The following is a 20,629-nucleotide window of genomic DNA, read 5'->3' as shown; positions in this document are numbered from 1 at the left end:
AGGCTGCAAGTTGGCCTAAACTGCTAATTTAAATACACATAGAGAGGTTATGTGGCGTTGTGGGATTGGTTTTTGTCTTAGTTTTTGTAGCACGCCTCTTGGTGTGTATGCCTGATCCTTGTATGAGCTTTTCTACAGTGAGAGAATGGTACATACACTAATTTTTATGTCTTAATGCTTTTATTTATGTTGTCTGATAAATTAATAGTTGTTAGCATGAACCTCATTGTTCTAGTCGGAGGGTTTTATTTAGATCATCGTATTAGATTTTGGATGCTGGCATTCCTTGATACCTGCTAATGTATATAAAATCTGATTTATTTACTCACAAAATAAGTGAGAAATCACATGTAGAAAATCTGTGAGGTTTTTATTTTAAATGTTTTGTTTCTTTCAATTTCTTTAATTTGTAAGCCAAAACAAGCTTAATATTATGCCAAAAACCAAGCATATGAGCACCCCAAAAGATGATTCGGTGAGGACTGACACATATATTAAAGTCTGAAATATAAATCAGGGGCTTTTACTGTTAGAAGTTCAGTTTTTATAATTACTTTGTTTTAAAAATGACCCATCAAAGTAAAAAGTAGTTGTTTAATACAAATCCCTTGCTGTGTAGTAAAATTTTACTGTTCTGTGTGATAGGTGCTATAGGAAAAAATATGTATTTCAAGAATCCCCTTCAAATAAAAAAGAAAAAGATTTTATCAGTTTCATAAAGAAAATAAAGCACTTGCACTGCACTAGACGTAGCCTGGTTTTTTGGGGTGGGGGGGCGTGGGTTTGTTTTTTTGTTTAGTTTTTTTGGGGGGGGTTGTTGTGTTGGTTTTTTTTTTTTTTTTTTTTTTTGCCCTTCACCTGTTGACATATAGAAAATACTGTCAAACAGTTTAAGGAAAGCTTACAACATTTTCATATAGAGTTTATAGGGGGAAAAAAATTAAAGCTATACTTAAAAATTGTTACGATGAATAAAGTTTTATATTCTCTTTCATTCAATAGCCATGCTGCAGACCTCAGCCCCCCAAATAATCAAAATACCTGGTCTCCATTAAAAATAAAGCTGCAGAAATATTTACGTAGAGATAATAGCACAAATGTAAATTATGCCTTTTTATTTTATTTTTTTAATTAATGCATAATTAAGCAAACTTCTTCATTCACTGTGGCCTTTTCATTTAGATTTTAGGTAGTACAACAGTGCAACTAAAATAATATTTCATGGAAGTTTATCTTCGTGTTTAAAACTAAAATAGACTTGCATGATTTTCACTGTTTTCAGTTCACCTACAAATATAGAAATAAGTTAGTTATTTTCTAAATGTACTGTAGAATTATTTTAATATAGATGGCAATGCAGTAATGTGTCAGTTATTTCCAAAGTAAATACTTTTTGAAAAAAAAGATTATATTTTATATCACCTATTACTACTATTTCATATTAGAATAGATTTCTGATTATATTCACTTTATTTTCTTATTTTGCGCTTTTTTTTGGTTGATTTAATAAACCAGTCTATGTACAAGTATATTTTATTCTTGAATAAATTTTTCTTTTCTCATCATAGGCTGAGGTTGTCCCTTCTCCGAGGTGGAGAACCTGCATCTTTACAGTAGATTTCTACAATGCCTATTTTAAAAGGACAAAAAAAATAGTCAGAAGATCTAGGTATTTTACATACACGTAGTGTTTTGTGATTTCCTTTTTTGTCAACTAGCTTATATTGGGATTTTTTTGGAGAAAATACTCTTTTCCTTGCTGATTTTGAGAGTGTAAGAAGCTTTCTATAAACATGTTGCTGATGAGCACGTGTCTAGATGAAGAGATGCACAGAGGTGGGGAGAGCTGGGTGTATTTGGGATTTTTAGTGCAGCAGTTGCCCGCTCGCAGCCGTCACTCAGCGTTCGAGGAGAGCGCAGCGTTAATAATCCTGCGCGATGCTCGCATGACACGACAGCACGCCTTGTGTGCCTGTTATGCAATAAATAATGTACTTAGGCTTCTGACCTCCATGTAAAATGTTCTCAGTTTGTAAATTTTGGTGCTAAGATTCAATTGTGCTTTTATTAGTATTGGACCAGCTAGTACACGGGGAGGAAGGTACAATTAAAGCTGTTCTGTACCATATGCTGCCCACAGCAACTTACACAAGGTCAAAGCTAACATTTGTGAGTCAGGACAAATATAAGATCATCTGGAAAATCTCTAGGGGTACATGGCTGTGGACATTGACTAAAGAGAGGTAGTAAACACTGCTCAGATGGATTTTTATTTTCTTTTTGTTTCTCGTTTTTTTTTCTTTCCCCTCCCCATCCCGCAAAAAGACGATGAGTTACAATTCATCAGCCCAGGAGACTTTTCCCTGCTCCACTCCATTGGGTTGAACTGCCAATCTGCTGAGCAGCGGTCCCCTGCCAGAAGGGTGTCTTGTCTGCAACAAGCTTTATTAAGGCTTTAAAGTGAAGGTCCTGTCCATTTCCTTGGGCACATGACAGCAGCCAGGGATGGGCTCAGGTGCTGTATGGGGCAGATCTGGATTTCTCGGAGCGCGCGCTCCAAAGAGGAACACGCCCCGTTTGCTCCGTGCCTTGGCTCCCATTAGCACGTGCACAGCAAGGTCTGTCTGGAGAAATACAATAGTCTGTGCTGGAGGTGCAGAACCAGAGAGTGGCTTCAGACAAGAGAAAAAGATGGCCTGTATCCTCTGCTTCGTGTGTCTGGGGCACTGCTGGTGCTGGGGATTCCTCCCACAGCTCGAGCAGCCTTCTGAAATACGGAGAACAGGTTAAGAAACAGGCGGAGTCGTTTCAACTGTTCTGGTTTTTGTTTCCTGAAAATCTGAGTTTAATCAGGAATTTTTGAAGACATAATTGCATGTGTGCCTTAGTGACAGCATGATTTGAAGAGTGTGGTGAAGAGATTTTGCTTAGGAGATAAAATATAAAAAGAATCTTCAGGCACTATATAAATATATATTTCCTTCTAGTATTGTTTTTGCTGCTCTACCTTATTTTTCTTCCCCTCTCTAGTTCACACTACAATAAAAAAAAAGAACTACTGCTACTAATTAAAAAACAAACCAGGCCAAAAGGTTTCTGTTTACTGAATTTGAGATTACTGCTAAGTTTACCTCTCGCTTTTGAACATGACTTTTAAGATTCTCATTCCCTAGGGAAGAAGCTAGGAAGTACTTGTGCTATGTATCATTGCAGTGGGATTCTGCATTTCAAAAATACCCAAATAGGCATGTATAGCATGCCTAAACTGCATAAACATTTATTTAAGATGGAATTCAGTTTAGCTACTCTAAGAAGTTTGAATTTTATACCACCCTGAAAACCATGGTATGATTTGCAGACAGGACTGTTGTCTTAAAGGAGTCTTTTATTTTCATTTTGGATGGTGAGAAGAGTTTTTTAAATACATGAACCTTTACACCTGGTATTGGAAACAAAAGTATGGTTGAGGATGTTTTTATACTGACTTAGTACACTAGGGCTTTTCATTCTATCATCTTGCTTAAATATCAGTTTTGCAGTTTAGACTGGATCTTGGGTTTGGTTGTGGTTTTTTTTAAGCTTCTGTCTTGCTGTAAAGAGGAGTATGGAAAACTGTAGTTAATATTCTGCATTCCTGAAGTTTTAGCATATGATTTTGTCAGAAATACAGTAAACATGAAAACAGGTTTCCTTTTCCTAGAACTGCCTTTCAGCAAAATTAGCTTTTGCTACAAAACCTGCAGATAATACTCTGTAAAGTTTTGCCACATGTACAAATCATTCATCAGTGCACACTTGCATGACTGATGCTGATGGAATGCAGATAGGCTACTTAGCAGAGTTTACAAGCTACAGAATAGGTTATTCATCTTTACTGGTTTCAGAAAACTCTGTCTCAAGCAGCTTGACAAATATTTTCCTGAACTTCCAAGAATTGCTAATAACTATGCTTAAATGAGTAACATAATTCATAATTTCATAAACAGTATGTGTGATGGGAGCCTTGGTCTGGAGATAGCATGAGCTCATCGGAAGTGAGTTTGGTTGCTTCACTACTGTTTTTTTAATCTGCTTTTAAAATTAATACTAAACATTGATAAATATTTAAGAATTTGAAACAGGAAAACTGCCTGAGAGTATGGATGCCAAGAGGAGGACTCCAAGTGTTATATTTATTAAATGCATTTATAGAACAAGACTTGGAAGTTTTATGTAGCATAAAATTTGGTAAATCCAGATCTTCGAATTACTGTTGAAGTTACTGGCACTTGTATTAGTAAACAGAAGCAACAGTGAGTAATATTTGAAATGTTTTCAGATATATCAGGTCCGTATAAGTTTGAGTGTAGTGTTCATTACCTGTGGTAATCATCAAGGCCGATTTCAGAACTGGGATGATGCTTTTGTTTTGATTAAACAAATTTAAAAAAATAATACAAAAGAAATTTTAAAAACTGATGTCATATAGCTGATATTTCCTCAGCTCTGAAGTCAGTCCCCACCACTACCCCTCATAAAGAAATCTGAGTTGTCATCCTGCCTTTCCTGCTGGAGAGACATAAACCTATTCAGGGTGCAGGAGAGACTGATGTGGGTCTCTGACTTGATGTCCTCTGCAACCCGTTTGTCCTACTTGCCTCAGTCAGGCTATCAACCCTTCAGGAGCACTGCAGCCTTAGGATTGATGTATGTATTAGCACAGCTCCAAAGAAGTTGAGTCCAAGGCTTGATAAGTCAAGTAAAAAAACTGGTTTTGGCTTGCGTTTATCGGAAGGGAATTTCCCATTCATAATGGGAGAGTGTTTTGCTTGTCAGCATGAAGGCACGTTCGGTGCCTTTGGGCACAGTGCTTTTGAGGGGATTAAAGATGGGCTCGTCTTCTACCTGCTGGAGACAGCCCTCTTCAAGGAGACTGCAAACAGGCTGACCTTTTAACAGTATTCCTTCCTTGTCTTAGTGGGAATGTCAGCCAGGAAAAACTGGTTTGATGCCTCCTGGATGTCAGTGTTATCAGTTTAATAGCTAAAAGAGGCTGTCTTGAGCAGCCACATCATATTTTTAACTGTGTTACTCAGCTGTTGCAGAAGAGAAAGCCCTTTAAGTAGGACACAGAGTCCTACTGGGGAGTTGCTGCACAGCCCTGCCAGCAGCCACTGGGGTTCGTTTGGCTGGGTAGGGGTCCCAGTGCCTGTGGGCCTTTCAGAGAGAACAAACCGCTTGTCCTGTTGCATTGCTTCGCAACTTAAAAATAAAACTTCATCCTTTTGGTGAATTTTCTTATTTAAAACCTTTGTATTTTGCATCTCATAGACTTCAGGTTAATTTTAGTAAAATTTCTCCTTTGCTTTTAAATTTTGTTTGTAGTAACGCAACACAAAAATTATGATTAGGTCATTAACCAGAAAAAACCCGGCGCTCATCTGCAGGTGATCAGATGACATCAGAGGCCTGGTTTTAATTTGTGGGTAGTTCTGATTGTAACTAAAAGAGGCTTGCTCCTTTTGTGGAATTGGCTGGCTATTTCCCCACATCTGGAGTTAATGAAGTCTTTGAGACCACATCAGTTGTGTTTTGCCGCAAGAACCCTTTGATCTGAAAAATCTAGACTGGCGCAAGTGCAGCTTCATAACATTGCAGCTATGTTTTTGCAAGCTATAGTTAAGATACCAAAACAAGCAGAAACTATATGAAGTTATGTGTCTGTGCTAAGACTTTCATGTAGTTGTTTGGAAGGGCCTCTTTTACGTTTATATAATTTATAACATTTTTATTATGTTAATGGCTTGTACATACATATTTGTAAATTATACATTTGTAGGAGTTTTTGAGTTTAATTCCCCTTTTGAGATAGTGTTTAATCAGTTTTTTATAAATCACCCTTTTATGCAAAATGTTAAAATTTGAGTCTAAAGCTTGTATTTACAAATCTCATCGATAACATTGCAGTTTAAAAGAAGTATAATTCGTCACTGTAGGTGACTTCGCATTAATCAGTGTACATCTCCATGGCAGTACTAAATGTCATAAAGCTTTGTTTCCACTGCTGTCCTGTGACAGTGATAGATTATCCATCAGCTATAGCATATGCTGTGTTATTCTGCACGACAGAGAGCTTGTAAATTAAGCCCAGTTTTACCTAATATGTTTGCAGTCTTATGAGTGCGAGTATTTACAATTTGACAGAGTGACATTTCTGTTAAAATATGTCTCAGGCATGGAATATACATGCATTCATCATATAGAGTAAATACATATGTACTGTGAACACTGCTCAGAATGTATTGTCATTCTGTCACTCAGGTCTGCTAAGCATCTCTATTTTACATTTATTCCATAAACTGAAAAATTTCGAGTAAAATATTGAGCAGCAGCTTTCTGAAAAGCTTTCTTTAAAAAAAAAAATTAGTTTTCAATAAAAATTAATAGTAAACAAGTACGTAACTTAAAAGTTTTGAGTTTTCAACTTTCCTCCTCTTAAGCAGGTGTCTGTTTACCTGCTGCCCTTTTCATTCCGTGGCTCATCCCGACAGCTGTGGCCTGGCCCGTGCCCTGTGTCCTTGTCCCGATTCCACCATTGTCAACTGCGGAGGTTTTGCTGCAATGGTGCTGCTGTGCAGCGGGGCCGAGCGCCGAGACTGGGTGCGGGTGATGTCAGAGGCGCTGGCTCAGGCACCTCCCGGCCATTTGTTCCCACAACAGCAGGGCTGCAAAAGCGCTCGGCAGCGGGAGGAGGGGGATTGGGATGCAAATGGAGCTCGACTTGCCCACTTCACTATCCTCAGTATCCCTGTCAGAGCAGTCGCTCTCTGGGAGGACAATGGCTCTTTTTTAGGGAACTTAGGCTTTTTTGTTGGCTGGTTTGGTTTTCCTGGCCCTTCTCTTGCTTGGTAAACAACATCTCAGAAAGACCAGGGAGAATTGTGAATTCTGTAGAAACGTGTGTGCCTGTATGTGCATGGGAGGGGATCAAAATAAATCACTTTTGAATGTTAAGGCATAGTGCACTTTTAAAATTGCATTATATACGCTTTAAAGTTGCGAAATTACTCTTCATGTATGTATTTATGAAGTCATCTGTATTTAACAAATAAACAGTTAAAAATACCGCATTTTTCACTTCACAGCAAAAAGATGCTCCAGTTTCAGTGTTACATTATTATATTGTTTTGCTGCCGTATATGTTGATTTGCTTTTTATTTAATTTATCTTCTAAAACACACTAATCAATGCAATATTTGGTACAGAACTAGTTATGGGTAGAGTCATAGACTCTGTGAATACTGGACCTTGTTCGTTTTACATAATTTATTCCTGAATACACTTTATATTTCTTCCTAGAGTTGATGCAGTGAAAGACTTTGAGTCATTATGTTTATTTGGCATCTTACGTTTTTAACTTGAAAAGAAAATTAGTTGCTCGCAAGCTGAGAATGGGCATTCCGCTGGTGTGTTAACACTGAAAAAACAATAATACTGCTTTTCTTTAATGCTAGGCCAGTGTGAAAATTACATGCTCGCTGTTGCAGTTTTAAGATTATTCCTGAGGACTTGCATGCGTGTATTTCTGATGAGTCTCCAAAGGCGTGCTAGTTTCTGAATGGATGATGAAACGGTTGCATTAAAACCTCTCCGTTTGTCGCTGGATGTTCTTTTGCATTCTGATTGTTAGGATGCCAGCTAATTAAATATTCAAACAGGCATACAGTTGTTTTAAAATAAAATTTGTTTGGGGCCCAGTTGTTTTATCTTGCTTTTTTATCTTGAGCAACAAGTCTGTGCGAGTCGTGTACTTAGAAAGCAAAATCAGCATTCAGGCTTTTATCAGGCCACCTGGCTGAGTTGGCACACCAGAAAGTGTGTTGTTAGGATCATTCTACTGTAGTTTCTCTGTACTGTGGCAACTTGCTAAAAAGCAAATAAAACAAGGGCAACAAATGCTGCGGCTTGCTACACTGTTCTTTTTTTATTCCTGCTTTCTCTCTGTATCTGTATGCTGTTGTGGTTTTTTTAATGCATGACACCCAGTTATTGCTAACCTGCTTTTATTGCTCTCCAATATGTAGGTGTATGCACCATCCCCCAGTTCTGATGATTTCAACAGAGAATCTCCAAGTTACCCATCTCCTAAGCCACCAAGCAGTATGTTTGCTAGCACTTTCTTTATGCAAGGTGGGTAAAATGTCACTTGTCCTTTAGGCAGAAGTCTGCAGTCAGACGCTGCTTTACTGGGTGAATGAAGAAGTGTTAAGAGAGCATATTGTGCTAGAGCCTATGGTTAGATTTTATATACTTTTGAAACAGTGACATGAAGGTAGCTGTCTGTTGATGTAAAGTTTTTCTCATGACATTAATTGCTGACTGAAATTTAAAGGGATTACACACCAGGCCAGATGGACAGAATTCCCATCCTTTGATTTGTAGGGGCTTCAGAGCAGCACACTGGAGTGATAGAGAAAAATGAGGTGGGGGCTTATTGACTCTTCTGGAATTTGACTGTACAGTATCAGCTAACAGTCTTATGTTCTCAAATGCTTGTATATCCAGCATGCCAGAAAAAAAGGGGTTTGCACTGAACGAACCAAGAGCAGAATGCACTTCCTCAGCCTCACATCACACAATTAGCTCGTGCTGCAGTCTGGTGAGGGTTTGGAGCACATTGAGAGCTCAGTGTCTCAGTACAGGAATTCACAGAGCACTTCAGTTTGTGCTGCAGAAGGGAAACTGCACTGACACACAGGCTAAGGTTTATGTAATGCTGTCATTTCAGCTACTTAAGTCTGCTATTTTGAATTTTTTTAATATTTTTGTGGTGCTAGGCTATCTTAGACTATAAATTGCTTGTTTTAGGTAAATAGATGTTTTGTAGTATATGTTTATGGTGAGTTGTGTTTGGCCAAACTTCTTGCCCCTCCACCTCCTTTTTTATTGTTTCTTTCAGTCTGGACTTTTTATCAACACTCTTGATTTAAATCTGGCCTTACTGAAGGTCTGTGTAATTAGCAGAAGTGCTTGGTATTTTCTCAGCTGTGGTTGGATTATATTTCAGCTATAAAGCCTCTTTTGTTTCTTTGGGTTTTTTTTTAATAAATATAGCAACAGTGCAGTGGCATGAAAATAGAATACGCAGTATAAACTGGTCACCATTTCCCCACTGATGTTAGTCTCAGTACCTGAATTCTGTATTTGTTTAAAATTATCTTGTAAAGGAACAGAGAAATTAGTATTCTTCATTAAATGTATTTTTCTTGTTTTCTTTTCTACTGAAAAAATACTACAAAAAAAAAAAGATGGGACCCACAATTCTTCTGACCTCTGGAGTTCATCCAATGGCATGAGCCAGCCTGGCTATGGTGGGATGCTTGGAGGCTCCTCTTCCCACATGTCCCAGTCCAGCAGTTACGGCAGCCTGCACGCACACGATCGTTTGGTAAGACTCAGCACACATTAATCTGTTTGGAGTCATGTATGGAGATCTAACTTAGGAGAATCAACTTCTCGTTTGCTGCTCATGTATGTCAGTTAAAAACCCAGTTGTTAGAAATCACAAACTTTGTGCATTAGATTTATGTCCTTTTAGTTATGTCTGTTGTATAAATAAAAATCTGTGCCTGTGTAGTGGTCTCTTCAGAGGATGGACGAGTCCCTTTCTTCTGTATTAAAGAGCTGGGTGTTATGTGTTTGGTGTCTTAAAATATCAACATTTATTTAAGGACTACTTAATGTCTCATGTCTGCTTCTCTTCTCTCCAGAGCTATCCCCCGCATTCAGTCTCACCTACAGATATAAATGCCAGTCTTCCTCCAATGTCCAGCTTCCATCGTGGCAGTACCAGCAGTTCACCTTATGTAGCTGCCTCACACACTCCACCTGTCAATGGATCAGATAATATTCTGGGTAAAAAGTTCTTCCTGCTTTTTTTTTTTTTTTTTTCATTTTACAAGAAAATGAAATTTAGGGCTGCATGACGCACAGAATTAGTAAGATTTAATTTATGGCATGCTTGTAGATCAGGAAGAATTCACCACTGTGATATTTCTGTCCTCAGTGTGGCTGAGGCAAAATGTTTTTCAGTCAGGTTAAGGCTTACCCATTTATTTGCTTTTCAGTCAAGCCTATGCTCAGGGTCTGGATGTGTCTGACTGAACGGCCACTGTCCCTCTGTAGTTCAGTACATGTGCATATAGGCATATGTGTCCATACAGGCAGTTCTGGTGCTGAAGTTTTCAGAGCTGCTGTGTCACCAAAGCACTGCTCTGGAGAAAGGCAGGAAGGCTGTTTCTTAGGGGAGGTTGATAAAGTGCATCATAAATTCCTCTCTTAACTGTTTTAGAGATTACAGAGTAGCCAGTATGGTGGTTGGTTTAGTCTCCTCTGTGCTCACCTAGGAAGCAAGAAGTACAGGATGATCATCTGTTCCTTGCATGTATTTGCTCCTCTTAAGATACAGCTGTGGAAGTTAAATGCTGGTAAATGCCTCTTGTCGGTTCGATAGGATTTGCATTTAGCTTCATTTTAAAGCAAGTGGAATTTAGTTAGGGTGACTATGTTAGCTTTGATTTGGGAGCGTGTTTTGCACCAAGGTCTTTAAACAGAACCCAGTTAGTGAATCTGCATGGGAAATTCAGGCTAGAAAATCCAAGTTTGTCACAAACTTGGAAACAGCAAGCATTACATTATTTGGATTTCTGATGTGAATGGCTTGCATTCACATTCAATACAGTTTTTGGCTTTAGAAGTTGATAATTGGAGAAAGAAGATTTGCTTTTAAAGGGTCTGTCTTTTACAGCAAAGCAGATATTTCAGACGATTCAGTTCCTCTCTGTATTTCCAATTGGCAGGGCTTCAGACTTCCTCTTGGCTTAATGGCGTGTGGAGCAAAAGGGCACGCAAAGCTGCTAACATGCAACTGAGAGCAGGGGTGACAGGAAGCTTGGTGCATCAGAGCTTTTCAGGGACTTGTTAAACTAAAGATGAGAGTACAGCACAGGGAATTAGAGCAGGGGGAGCAAGGAGACACACAAGGAACTCTACTGTGAATTTGGCTTTAAGAGTTAATTAAACCTGCATTGCTTCAGTGATGGCAGTTTAGAAATAAGCTGCAGTAATGCAGTTTTCTGATTTTGATTTTTCTTTTCACATTTCATTAAAATTAGACTATAATCCTATAAAATAATTTGTCTTTTTCTAGCTACTTTCACTTGTTGGTCCTTAAGTTATCATGGTGATACTGTGTTTGACTTTTAAGAGGAGAGCATCTAAATGTAAATCTAATTGTTTTAATTAAATTTTTAAGTCTAATGAGAACTGATTCTATTGACACTGACTTCCTCAGAAAATCCATTTTAAAAGTGGTTGCTCAGCTCTATGTGATGAATAAAATAATAAAAGTAAATAAAATTTCAGCTTTAAAAATAAGTTTTGGGTTTGCTTTCCACATTACAGGAAACAGAGGAAATGGTGCTGGAAGCTCACAGACAGGTGATGCGCTTGGAAAGGCATTGGCATCTGTAAGTAGCATTTAGAATAGTCAGATCTGAAACATGTATTTTAATCCATTATTTATGTGTCATTCATTTTATAATATCAAATCAGGAATTTTTACATACAAAGTCAAAACCATGTACTATGATGCATTTTCCTATACTAGAAAAATGTCCTTTTTAAATGCAAGTGAAAAATGCTTTGATTGGAAGAAAACTTATTCTGAATTCATTTTTCTTCAGGTGATCAAAAGATTTAAGGCAGATCTGGTTTTGAAAGCTGGTTAGGGTTTTATTTTAATCATAAAAAGTTGATCTTAATTTTTTTCTGTAGTGTTTGAGGTAAAGTCAAATATTTTTAACATTAGTCTTAGAGCAAATCCTGCCTTAAGGTTGAAAGTGTTTTCTCAGTGGCCTTGTAAAACTGGGAGGTTTTGAATGCTGTGTTGTTTAGCTATAATCTATGGAACAGCCTTTAGAATGTTGTATATGCATAAATTTAAACTTCTGACTCCTGTTGGAATATTGTAAAACGTGGCAAGTATCTTCAGTCTATTGTAACATCTGTTTCCATATGCATGCGTACAGTAATTATTTTTTCATTAATACAGTCAGATGTTATTTTATAAAAGAGTAATTGATATACAGCAGCAGAAATTTCAGAGTTGGGAATGATGGCTGGGGAAGCACTTTGTATTTCTTGTATGGGGCAAACTTTGCAGCCCTAAATGACCGTCCCTGTGTTAGCTTCTACATCCCTCAGCTCATACCAGTGACTGCAAATGTGCATATTCATGCAGATCCTGTTACCCTTGCATCCCTCAGAGGGTCATATGTTAAAAGATTACCAGATCTGATAATGTCTGTAATGTCCATATTGGGGAGAACTCTGACCTACTGGCTTTGAGAAGAAAAATGTCCCTGTTGCTTTTGGGGATTCAGCAAAGTAGATAACAATTTGGGAGTCCAGAGGGCAGTTAATGCTCTCTTTTGGTCTGTTTGAGACCTGTCAGAAAAGAACGGGGATCATTTTGCCTCCTAGGAATAGCAATGTTCACATACTCCAGGCTGTTGGTTGCTCTGCAGATGTATTTGGGTGTCTGCTGTTCTGCAGTCGGAAGAAAATTTTGTTGTTAAGTCTGACACACTGGCCAGTTAGACCTGTGGGACTTCATGACATTTTCCACTGCTCTCCTTTTCTAAATGATTTTCTCATCCTTTCAGGTATTTTTGTCCAAGTCACTAGCTGAGAAATCCAGGCTGATGTTTTGAGGAAAAACTAAATATATTGCGAGTGGAAGTCAGGGCAGAAATGTTTAATCTAACTGGTGGGTGGGCTCTGGTTGTCATAGAAACTTGTTTCTGTCATCCCATGTTGTTGCTTGGCAGGAGCAGCCAGGTCATTCCATAAATCATTTCTGTCATAGCTGATGGTGATGCATTCCATCTGCTCTATCAGTGCATGCCATAGTCTGCACACTTCAAATCCCTCGCCTCATCCATCTGCTTCCCCCGCACCACGCGCACCCAGCACACTCCTCGCGCTCCGTCAGCGAGAGCACGGCTCGCGGCTGGGCCAGGAGGGAGGTGGGCTCTCCTGCAGGTGAAGCTGACACACATGAATTTTGACAGCTAGAATATCAAGAATATTTTTCTATTTGAACAAAGTTTTATTTAAACACCGAGATTGTCATGCCTTCCCCCCCCCCCCCCAAGATGCCGCTATATTCCTTTCTGTTTTGATTTTAAATGCTGCCGCTGCAACTGTTGAGAGGAATTTCTAGCTCTAAAATTCTGTTGATGTACATCTCACAATAGGCCTTTCATGTGTGAAACATCAGAGGATACGACATTTGTTCTTCAGTTTAGGTATTAAAGACCATACAGAATAGTATGTGATTAAACATGTAAGGCCAGATAATACATTTGCAAAGGTTCTTTTATTTTAGGTTTAAGCCTGGATAATTGTGGTCTTAATCTCAGGGTAGGCAAGAAAGAGAATTGTACATGAAAGTATTTACACAAAGTTCCCAAAGCCCTGTGGATTATGCATTAGTTTGGATAATGAACTAGTATAGATAGAAAGAAAAGAAAATCTGGGTATTCGTGCCATTTCTAATGTGTTTCCCTGAACATTTGCCAAACAATAACCCTTTAAGATTGTGCCCATGGAGGGTTATATGGCAGGAGAAACATCTGGTTTATTTCATTGCCTAATGCCAAATCAAAACACTTGGTCTTTAATTTAGAGGAGATCAAACAGGAGGACTGTTTAACTTTGTTGATTATATCAGACCTCTTTGTGATAACTTATGTTTTGATTCCTACCTCAGCACTAGGGTAAAGGCCTTTGTACCATCTTGGTAGTTAAATAGCCACTGGTCCCTTCACAAAAGAAAAGAAAATGTAGGGAAGTTGACTTCTAAAAGTAATTCATGAATTAAGTTTCTTTGTTGCTTTAGACTCAATAACATTAACATAACAAAGCCTAACTGAAATGTACACTGTAGTGTTTAAAAAATTGGACTAACAGCTCCGAGGTTTGGCTCTGCAGGCTCTCAATTGTGCAGCTTTTGTCTAAGAGCCTTTTCATTAGACCCTGGCATATTGGCACCCCACTGATTGGAATGGACCATGACTGATAGGAGGAGGAGTCTCATTTGTTGCAGTAAAATGAGTCATGTTACCGTTTAAGCCTGGCAGAAGGTGTCAGGGTTGTTCATCATTGGTCATTTAACAGCACAGCAGCCAGGGACTGCATGCAGAATGAATTTTGACCTCATGTTTTACTTGGGGCTTTGCTGTACGGTAGATTTTCCCTGTTATAAAATAGAGCAGAATAAAATTGGCAAGTAGACCTGTGGAAAATAAGCAGTTTCAAAGAAAACTTTGTGGCCTTCAACTTTATTTTAATTTTCTGTATCTTATCTGTCTGAAACCCTCTACAGTTCTTGTACTGACACCCAAGATTTATTTTTATGCTGATGTACAATGCATGAATTTCCTCCGGTAGTATGAGGTAGTTTGTTCTAAATATATTTCCTTTCTAGCATGTATGAAAAGGAGGAAGCATTTCCATTAGGGAACTGATGGTCTTTTCTAATGGAAAAGTATGATATACCAGGAAGGAACATGTGGTCTATCAGGTCCTGGTTTTGTCAGTTCAGAAAATACAATATGGAACTTCAATGAAGTTATTGTCAGCTAAATGCTGAAATGTCATATTGTCTGTGTGAAAAGACATCAACCACACTGCCAGTGAAAATTCTTTAACTGCCATCTGATCTAACAAATCCTGGTCTCTGCTCAAGTAAAACAGGTTTGAACCGATGACCTATAAAAATATGTTCTGAAGTCCATAGTTAGCCTCTAAATCTATTCAATTCCCTTCATAAAATGAATTTTCCCAGTGTCTTGAGATTTCAATTTTTAATTAAAGCTTTAAGCATTATATCTTCTATTTTTACCAATGGTTTTTAATTTCATTAATAGTAAGGAAAGAATTGTTGTGAGTTGAAGTTTACTATCTCAAGAGGCCAGTTGATAGTGAAATAAGATGTGCTACAATACTTGGCAACAGGAACAAAATTTCAAGTGTTTTTTGTTTGGTAGGTAGCAATAATAAGAGAGCCAGAATGCTTTCTTGGTATTTTATGAAGGATTAATTTTTAGCAGATAACATCTGTTAACTGCTAAAATCTCTCTCTAAAGTTTGGAAAGTCATTATTCATTGGCATTTTCCTGAAGTTTTGTTTGATATAATTAGCTGTGTACTGTGAACTCCTATGTGAATCATTCCCCTGCAGAGACAGAAAGGCTGTAATTTCTGCTGCTCTTAAATGAGCAGGAAGGTCAGTAATACTTGTGTCACTATGAAATACAGGCTGTGCTTATTTGGACAGCTGCTTGAAAATGAAAGTTCTTTGGACATTTTTAGAGCCTTGAGTGTAATAAAGCAGAGCTGTGATTGAAGGATCAAATCGCAATTTTTATCAATCCAGAATCAAGAGTGACAATTAAAACATGAAAAAGAATCCTAATAGCTCTTTTTTCCTGTGTATTATAGCATATATTGATCTATAATCTCTTTGTCTGTTTTCAGATTTATTCTCCTGATCATACCAGCAGTAGTTTTCCATCGAATCCATCAACACCAGTTGGGTCACCATCGCCTCTTACAGGTACAAGACTGGCCATTTGTCAGTACCTTGCTAGTTGTTTCAAAAATTGCAGTGAAATAAGCATTAACTTATTTGCATAACTGCTTGTGCATTTTGGTTAGTTTTCCATTGTACAAAATGAAGATGTGTAAGTCCAGATTCTTGGACATTATGGTAGGGGCATTCAGTTGGCAACTTGCTTGTAAAATTAGCTAATTAAAATAATGTTTGGAAGCATTAACTGACCATACTTTATCAGGGCTGTAAAGATATTTGTACAGATTTGCACTGTTTGAGAGAAAGAAGAGTGATTTGATTTGATTTGATTTGATTTGAGGATTTTTTTAAAGCTATATGTTAAAGCTCTGTGGCAGCTTTCAGTGACAAACACAGCAGATGTGTGTTCCCTCTAATGAAAATATAGTAGGCTGTGAGGCTATCCAATTTTTACACAAGATAGCTTTTCATTCATATATTTCATGAATGTTTTTATTCTATGGGAGAAGAATTTCTGGCATTTTTCAAAATAAATGCTGTGTATTGCAGCCACCTCTGTCACCTGTGCTTTGTGTGTTTGCAGTGAATATGGGAAGAAGCATTCCAGTGTGGAGATGAACTGTGGGCAGCTGCCTACAGCTATTAGTGGTAGTGCAGCTTTCACAGACACTGTGGCCTCAGCTGTCTAGTAAAAGTTGAACAGCTGTTCTCCATATAGAGAGGACTGTGAAAGCTCCATTGACTTAAATTTGCTGTTTAACAAAGAACTAGAATTACAAGTAAGATGATGTAACTTTTAACCCTGTTCTTTCCTATAGTGCAATTTGTTAAATTATTTAACATTTGTACAGCAGTCTGTTTCCCTATTCTCTGTTGTCTAATATAAACCTGCAGGCTCCTGGCCATTGGTCACTTTTAAAAAGTGTTGTGCTTTCTATAAAACAGTAAAATTACCTTAAGGTGAAAAGGGTACAGAATGAGCTTAGGTGAACACATTTGTAATCTAGATGAATAAATTAGCAAAGGTATTGCATGCAAAATACAGTCATCATCATATGGATGTGAATATGCATATCTCTATATGCAGTGTCACTCAAAACCTCCATCATGCTTCAGTCCTGTTTAATGGAGACTGCTCTGGTTTTCTGTGGATGTAATGGATTAATGAATATCTGACATGGTTTACCTGAGCAGCTGCTTTGGGCATTTCTTTTCTATTACTGAATAGTCCATGTTGAATTGAGTAATGATGGGATTAATGGGATTTTTGATTTCGTGATTACAGTTGACAAAAAATGTTTTGTGTATTCTGTTGTACTGAAAAGGCAGATTGGACCAGAAAATTGTTATAATTTTCTTTTTAACATCAAAGCAACTATTGAAAGTATTTTGTGGCTGGAAGAAAGAAGTTCTGAGATTTTAAAGCATTTAAAATTTGAAAGATTTCGAAGAGGTTTTTTTTCCAAGAGTTTCTAAGTTAGATACTGCACCTCATTTTTCAAGTGTGAAAGCACTAGCTAATTTCTGAGTTTAGAATACAAATTTGAGGTCACTAAAATTTGTGTTTTCCTTTGGCTGTTGGCTTTACTTGTTGCAACGTGTATGAAATGTACAAAATTTGCACTTTGTGTTCCTTTTTTTGGATTCTGATGGATAAGACAGTAGTGGACATAAGCAAATAATACTGAAATCCTTTTCAGGCTCAAACTTAGCATCTGCTTCACATTTATACCCTCCCATCGCCTTTAATTTCAGTGGTACAGAATCTATCAAGCCTTTGGTAAATTGCTCCAGTAGTTAATTACCTTCATTTATGAATCTGGACTTTTATCTTTATTCCCAGATGAGTCACTAAGAACACGGTGAAGCACAATGTGAAGTAATTACTACTGCATTTATTGCTATTTATACTCCTGGTAGCCATTTTCTGTCTTGACCCAAAAAGTTATTGCAGATAAAACAAATGTTTTATGTGTACTGAAATAATATATTTTGGAGCATTTTAGCCTTCATTGTCATTTTCCCCTTTTGCAGTTAGGTGTTTGTTTAGTTAGCATTCATAGTATTACAGATTGCCTGAGTCATAATTTGCCCATCCTTTAATTGTGAATTAGGGTAGGAGTACTCTGTTTACCAGGGAGAGCACTGACATGCCAATGTCATGAGACCTTGGGGTTCGTAAGCTCATGACTGACTCTTTGGCTCTCACGTTGCTGAATGAGGATTAATGACATTTTTTAATTCAGTTAAGTAAAAGCTTGGAGAGCAACTGGATGAAAACCCCCAAGTATTATGAGACAATAGTGCACATCTCGCTTGCCCTGCCCTCATTTAATTTCTAATTTTACATAAACATGCCCAGAGCTGAGCATCTTGCATAGTTTTAATGTTTGTGTACACGCATGTGAAGTTTATATAGGGATCTGAATGGTGGGAGCCTCGGTATTTTGAGAATCCTTCTGCAGGATCAGAGGCGTTCAGGAGCTTGGTGGGTTCTGAGAATGCAAAGCCCTCTGCAGCTCCGAGTGTGTTTGAAAGGGGAGCCAGAGGATTAGTGTTGGGGAGACTAGGGGTGAGAACAATGCTGCAGTGATTGCTGTCGGTGACCCCTGTAAATCCTAACGCTTGCCTGGCTTATTTGTTTTTTAATGCTGCTGTGTTGGTGCTGCACTAAAAGCTGCAGTTGTTAATTGCAGGGCTTCTGGTGCCAGGATGCTTTTTAACATAATTGGTGGATTTCATGCACAAACTTCTAGGAGGGGGAGTGGAATGAGGCAAGCAGGAAATCGGTGCCATCTGGCAACCTGGAGCCATGGAGGCAGAGTGCCACCGCTCGGGAAGAGCCCTGGTGGCGCAGAGGTGTGACTGAAAGCTGCAGGTTGCAGTTGGGTTGGGCACTGCGTAGGAGGAGTTGGTTATTCCCTCCCTTCTTTTCTTTTTGTCTCCTTTGTGAGATGTCCCACTCGCAGTTTTGTTCTGGGCTTGCACTATAGAACTAGGACCTTCTTCAGTTAAACCCCCCAAACAAAGGTGCCAGAAGAGGTGCACAGGCTCTCAGTGTGTTTGCTGCTCACCTGGCCACCTTCCTGCTTAACCCTGAGCTGCTGCTGTGCTGTAGGGAGTGGTACTCTGAGTGCTGATAGCAGCAGTGCTCCTGACCACAGTCTTGTATCTAAAAATGGGGTTCTCATCAGGGAATATTTTGAACGTTATGCTGAACCAAAATACTCCATAGTTTTTTCGTTAATGGCTGTGCAAAAAATAAGTGAGACTCCACATTCCCAAGTTCAGGAATGACAGCAATGCAGACAGAGACTACAGGTCCAGACCCAGAGTAGCTGTGTGAAGTGAAAATTGGTAATTATAAATTTGCTCACTGATTCTTTGTATTTTTAAAGAGAATTCCAATGCAATTATGGCAGCTCTGGACCATCATGAAATAGGAGATTTTTATTATTTTTTAATTAGAAAGGAAATATTTAGGTATTTTAATAATTTTAATGGCTATGCAAGCTGTACTCTTTTTGTTAAATAAAACCTTGTCTTTAAAAGGTAACTACTTGCAGCTCTCTGAACAAAGGAACTGTAATGTTATTAAACCTTTTCCCAGTTTTCCAGACGCACAGCTCTGGCTGTTAGTGAAAGAACAAGCCCACAGGCTCTTCCTTTAATGAGCTGTGTTGGATTGTATATCCATAATTTATTAATGTAATTGCTTTATTATTACATTTGTATGGCTGAAAGGAAGCTGTCTCTAATGGCCATAGAATTTCATGTAGTATCTTTATAAAAGATGCATTATTAGTTGGTGAGAAAAATGCATGTTGTACTACTTCAGGCTTTGTATTAAAAGTACTGCTTTATTAGTTATTGCATTTCACATCTAATTATTTTTAAAATTTACATGATAATTAGGTATATTTATGTCAGAATACCTATGTATTTGAATTTTCAGTGTATAGGTAATATGAATTTAATTGTCAATTTTTGCACAATCAGTGATTCTTCTGCTGCTGATTTACCTTAAGGATATTTGAAATACAAAATGGGAATGACTTAGGTGTATTTCTGCTCTTCTAAATTTGGAATGCATTGTAATCTGTAGTGTACAACTAGACAAGATAAAGCTTTTAAATCCAATTTTAAGTTTTCATGTTTACTAGAGAGGTGTCATAAAATGGTTCTCCAGTTACTCTTAACTTGGTGTCTGAGTACTTTAAATATTTTTGTTGTGTATTCTAACAATATTAAAAATACACCTTCACATACTGAACAGAATCTGAAGAAGCATTCAGCAGGTCTTTTATGGTGACACAGGCAGAAGCAGGTATTTCAAAGATTAGTCCATTTTTTAATGTTGAAGTACTTTGAAGATGTCACCATTTTTGTCACTGACAATGATCTAACCCTACAGATGCCAGGATATGAAAATTTCCCCTCAGTAAGGCAGAATGAAGGAATTTGTCCTCCTTTGTATACCCATATGTTAGCTTACCTTTATGCAGAATTATGTTGGGTTTAATTATGTTGAGAAATACAGTCTCTGCTTCCCACTTCTGCTGTGTAAATCTGTGCACTAACCTAGACGATTTTGACAGGTGCCAGTCAGTGGTCGAGGAGTGGAGGACAAGCCCCCTCATCTCCCAGCTATGAAAACTCTCTACACTCCTTGGTAAGAATCGTTGAAAGCAACATAGTACTTTTTACTTAGGAGTTGAAGGCTTGGTTTTGTATAAATCCTGCATATCATTAAAGGAAACAGTAGGATAGCATTACAAATGAATTCTTTGCTAACAAATGGCCTGTTCAGTTGAACAATATAAGACGTGCAGGGTGTGTCTTTCACCATCTGTTCCTTGGGCATCAGGCTTCTGTGCTGAGGACAGCTGGTGCTAAAGCGCTGTTATGAGATTCTGGTACCTTTTCACAAATCCATAGCTAATTCTTATCTAAAGTTCAGTCTGGAGAAAGATAAAGACTTCATGCCTCCGC

The 20,629-nt window shown here is 38.0% G+C and overlaps 1 protein-coding gene across 3 annotated transcripts in view; it reads left to right on the top strand.

Annotated features, from left to right (window-relative positions):
- TCF12 (transcription factor 12) overlaps nt 1-20,629 on the top strand; it is a 158,633-nt gene that overhangs the window by 120,735 nt on the left and 17,269 nt on the right. For all 3 annotated transcript variants that reach the window (XM_062501752.1, XM_062501754.1, XM_062501753.1), the window contains 6 exons: nt 8,064-8,169; nt 9,288-9,427; nt 9,750-9,894; nt 11,443-11,507; nt 15,583-15,661; nt 20,236-20,309. In XM_062501752.1, the coding sequence (XP_062357736.1) occupies nt 8,064-8,169; nt 9,288-9,427; nt 9,750-9,894; nt 11,443-11,507; nt 15,583-15,661; nt 20,236-20,309 (609 nt within the window). The remainder of the gene's footprint in view (nt 1-8,063; nt 8,170-9,287; nt 9,428-9,749; nt 9,895-11,442; nt 11,508-15,582; nt 15,662-20,235; nt 20,310-20,629) is intronic.

The sequence above is a fragment of the Cinclus cinclus genome, chromosome 13 (genome assembly GCF_963662255.1).
Source record: "Cinclus cinclus chromosome 13, bCinCin1.1, whole genome shotgun sequence".
In the NCBI taxonomy this organism is placed as follows: Eukaryota; Metazoa; Chordata; class Aves; order Passeriformes; family Cinclidae; genus Cinclus; species Cinclus cinclus.
Note: the sequence above shows the minus strand (reverse complement) of the source record. Positions and strands in the feature narration are given on the sequence as shown.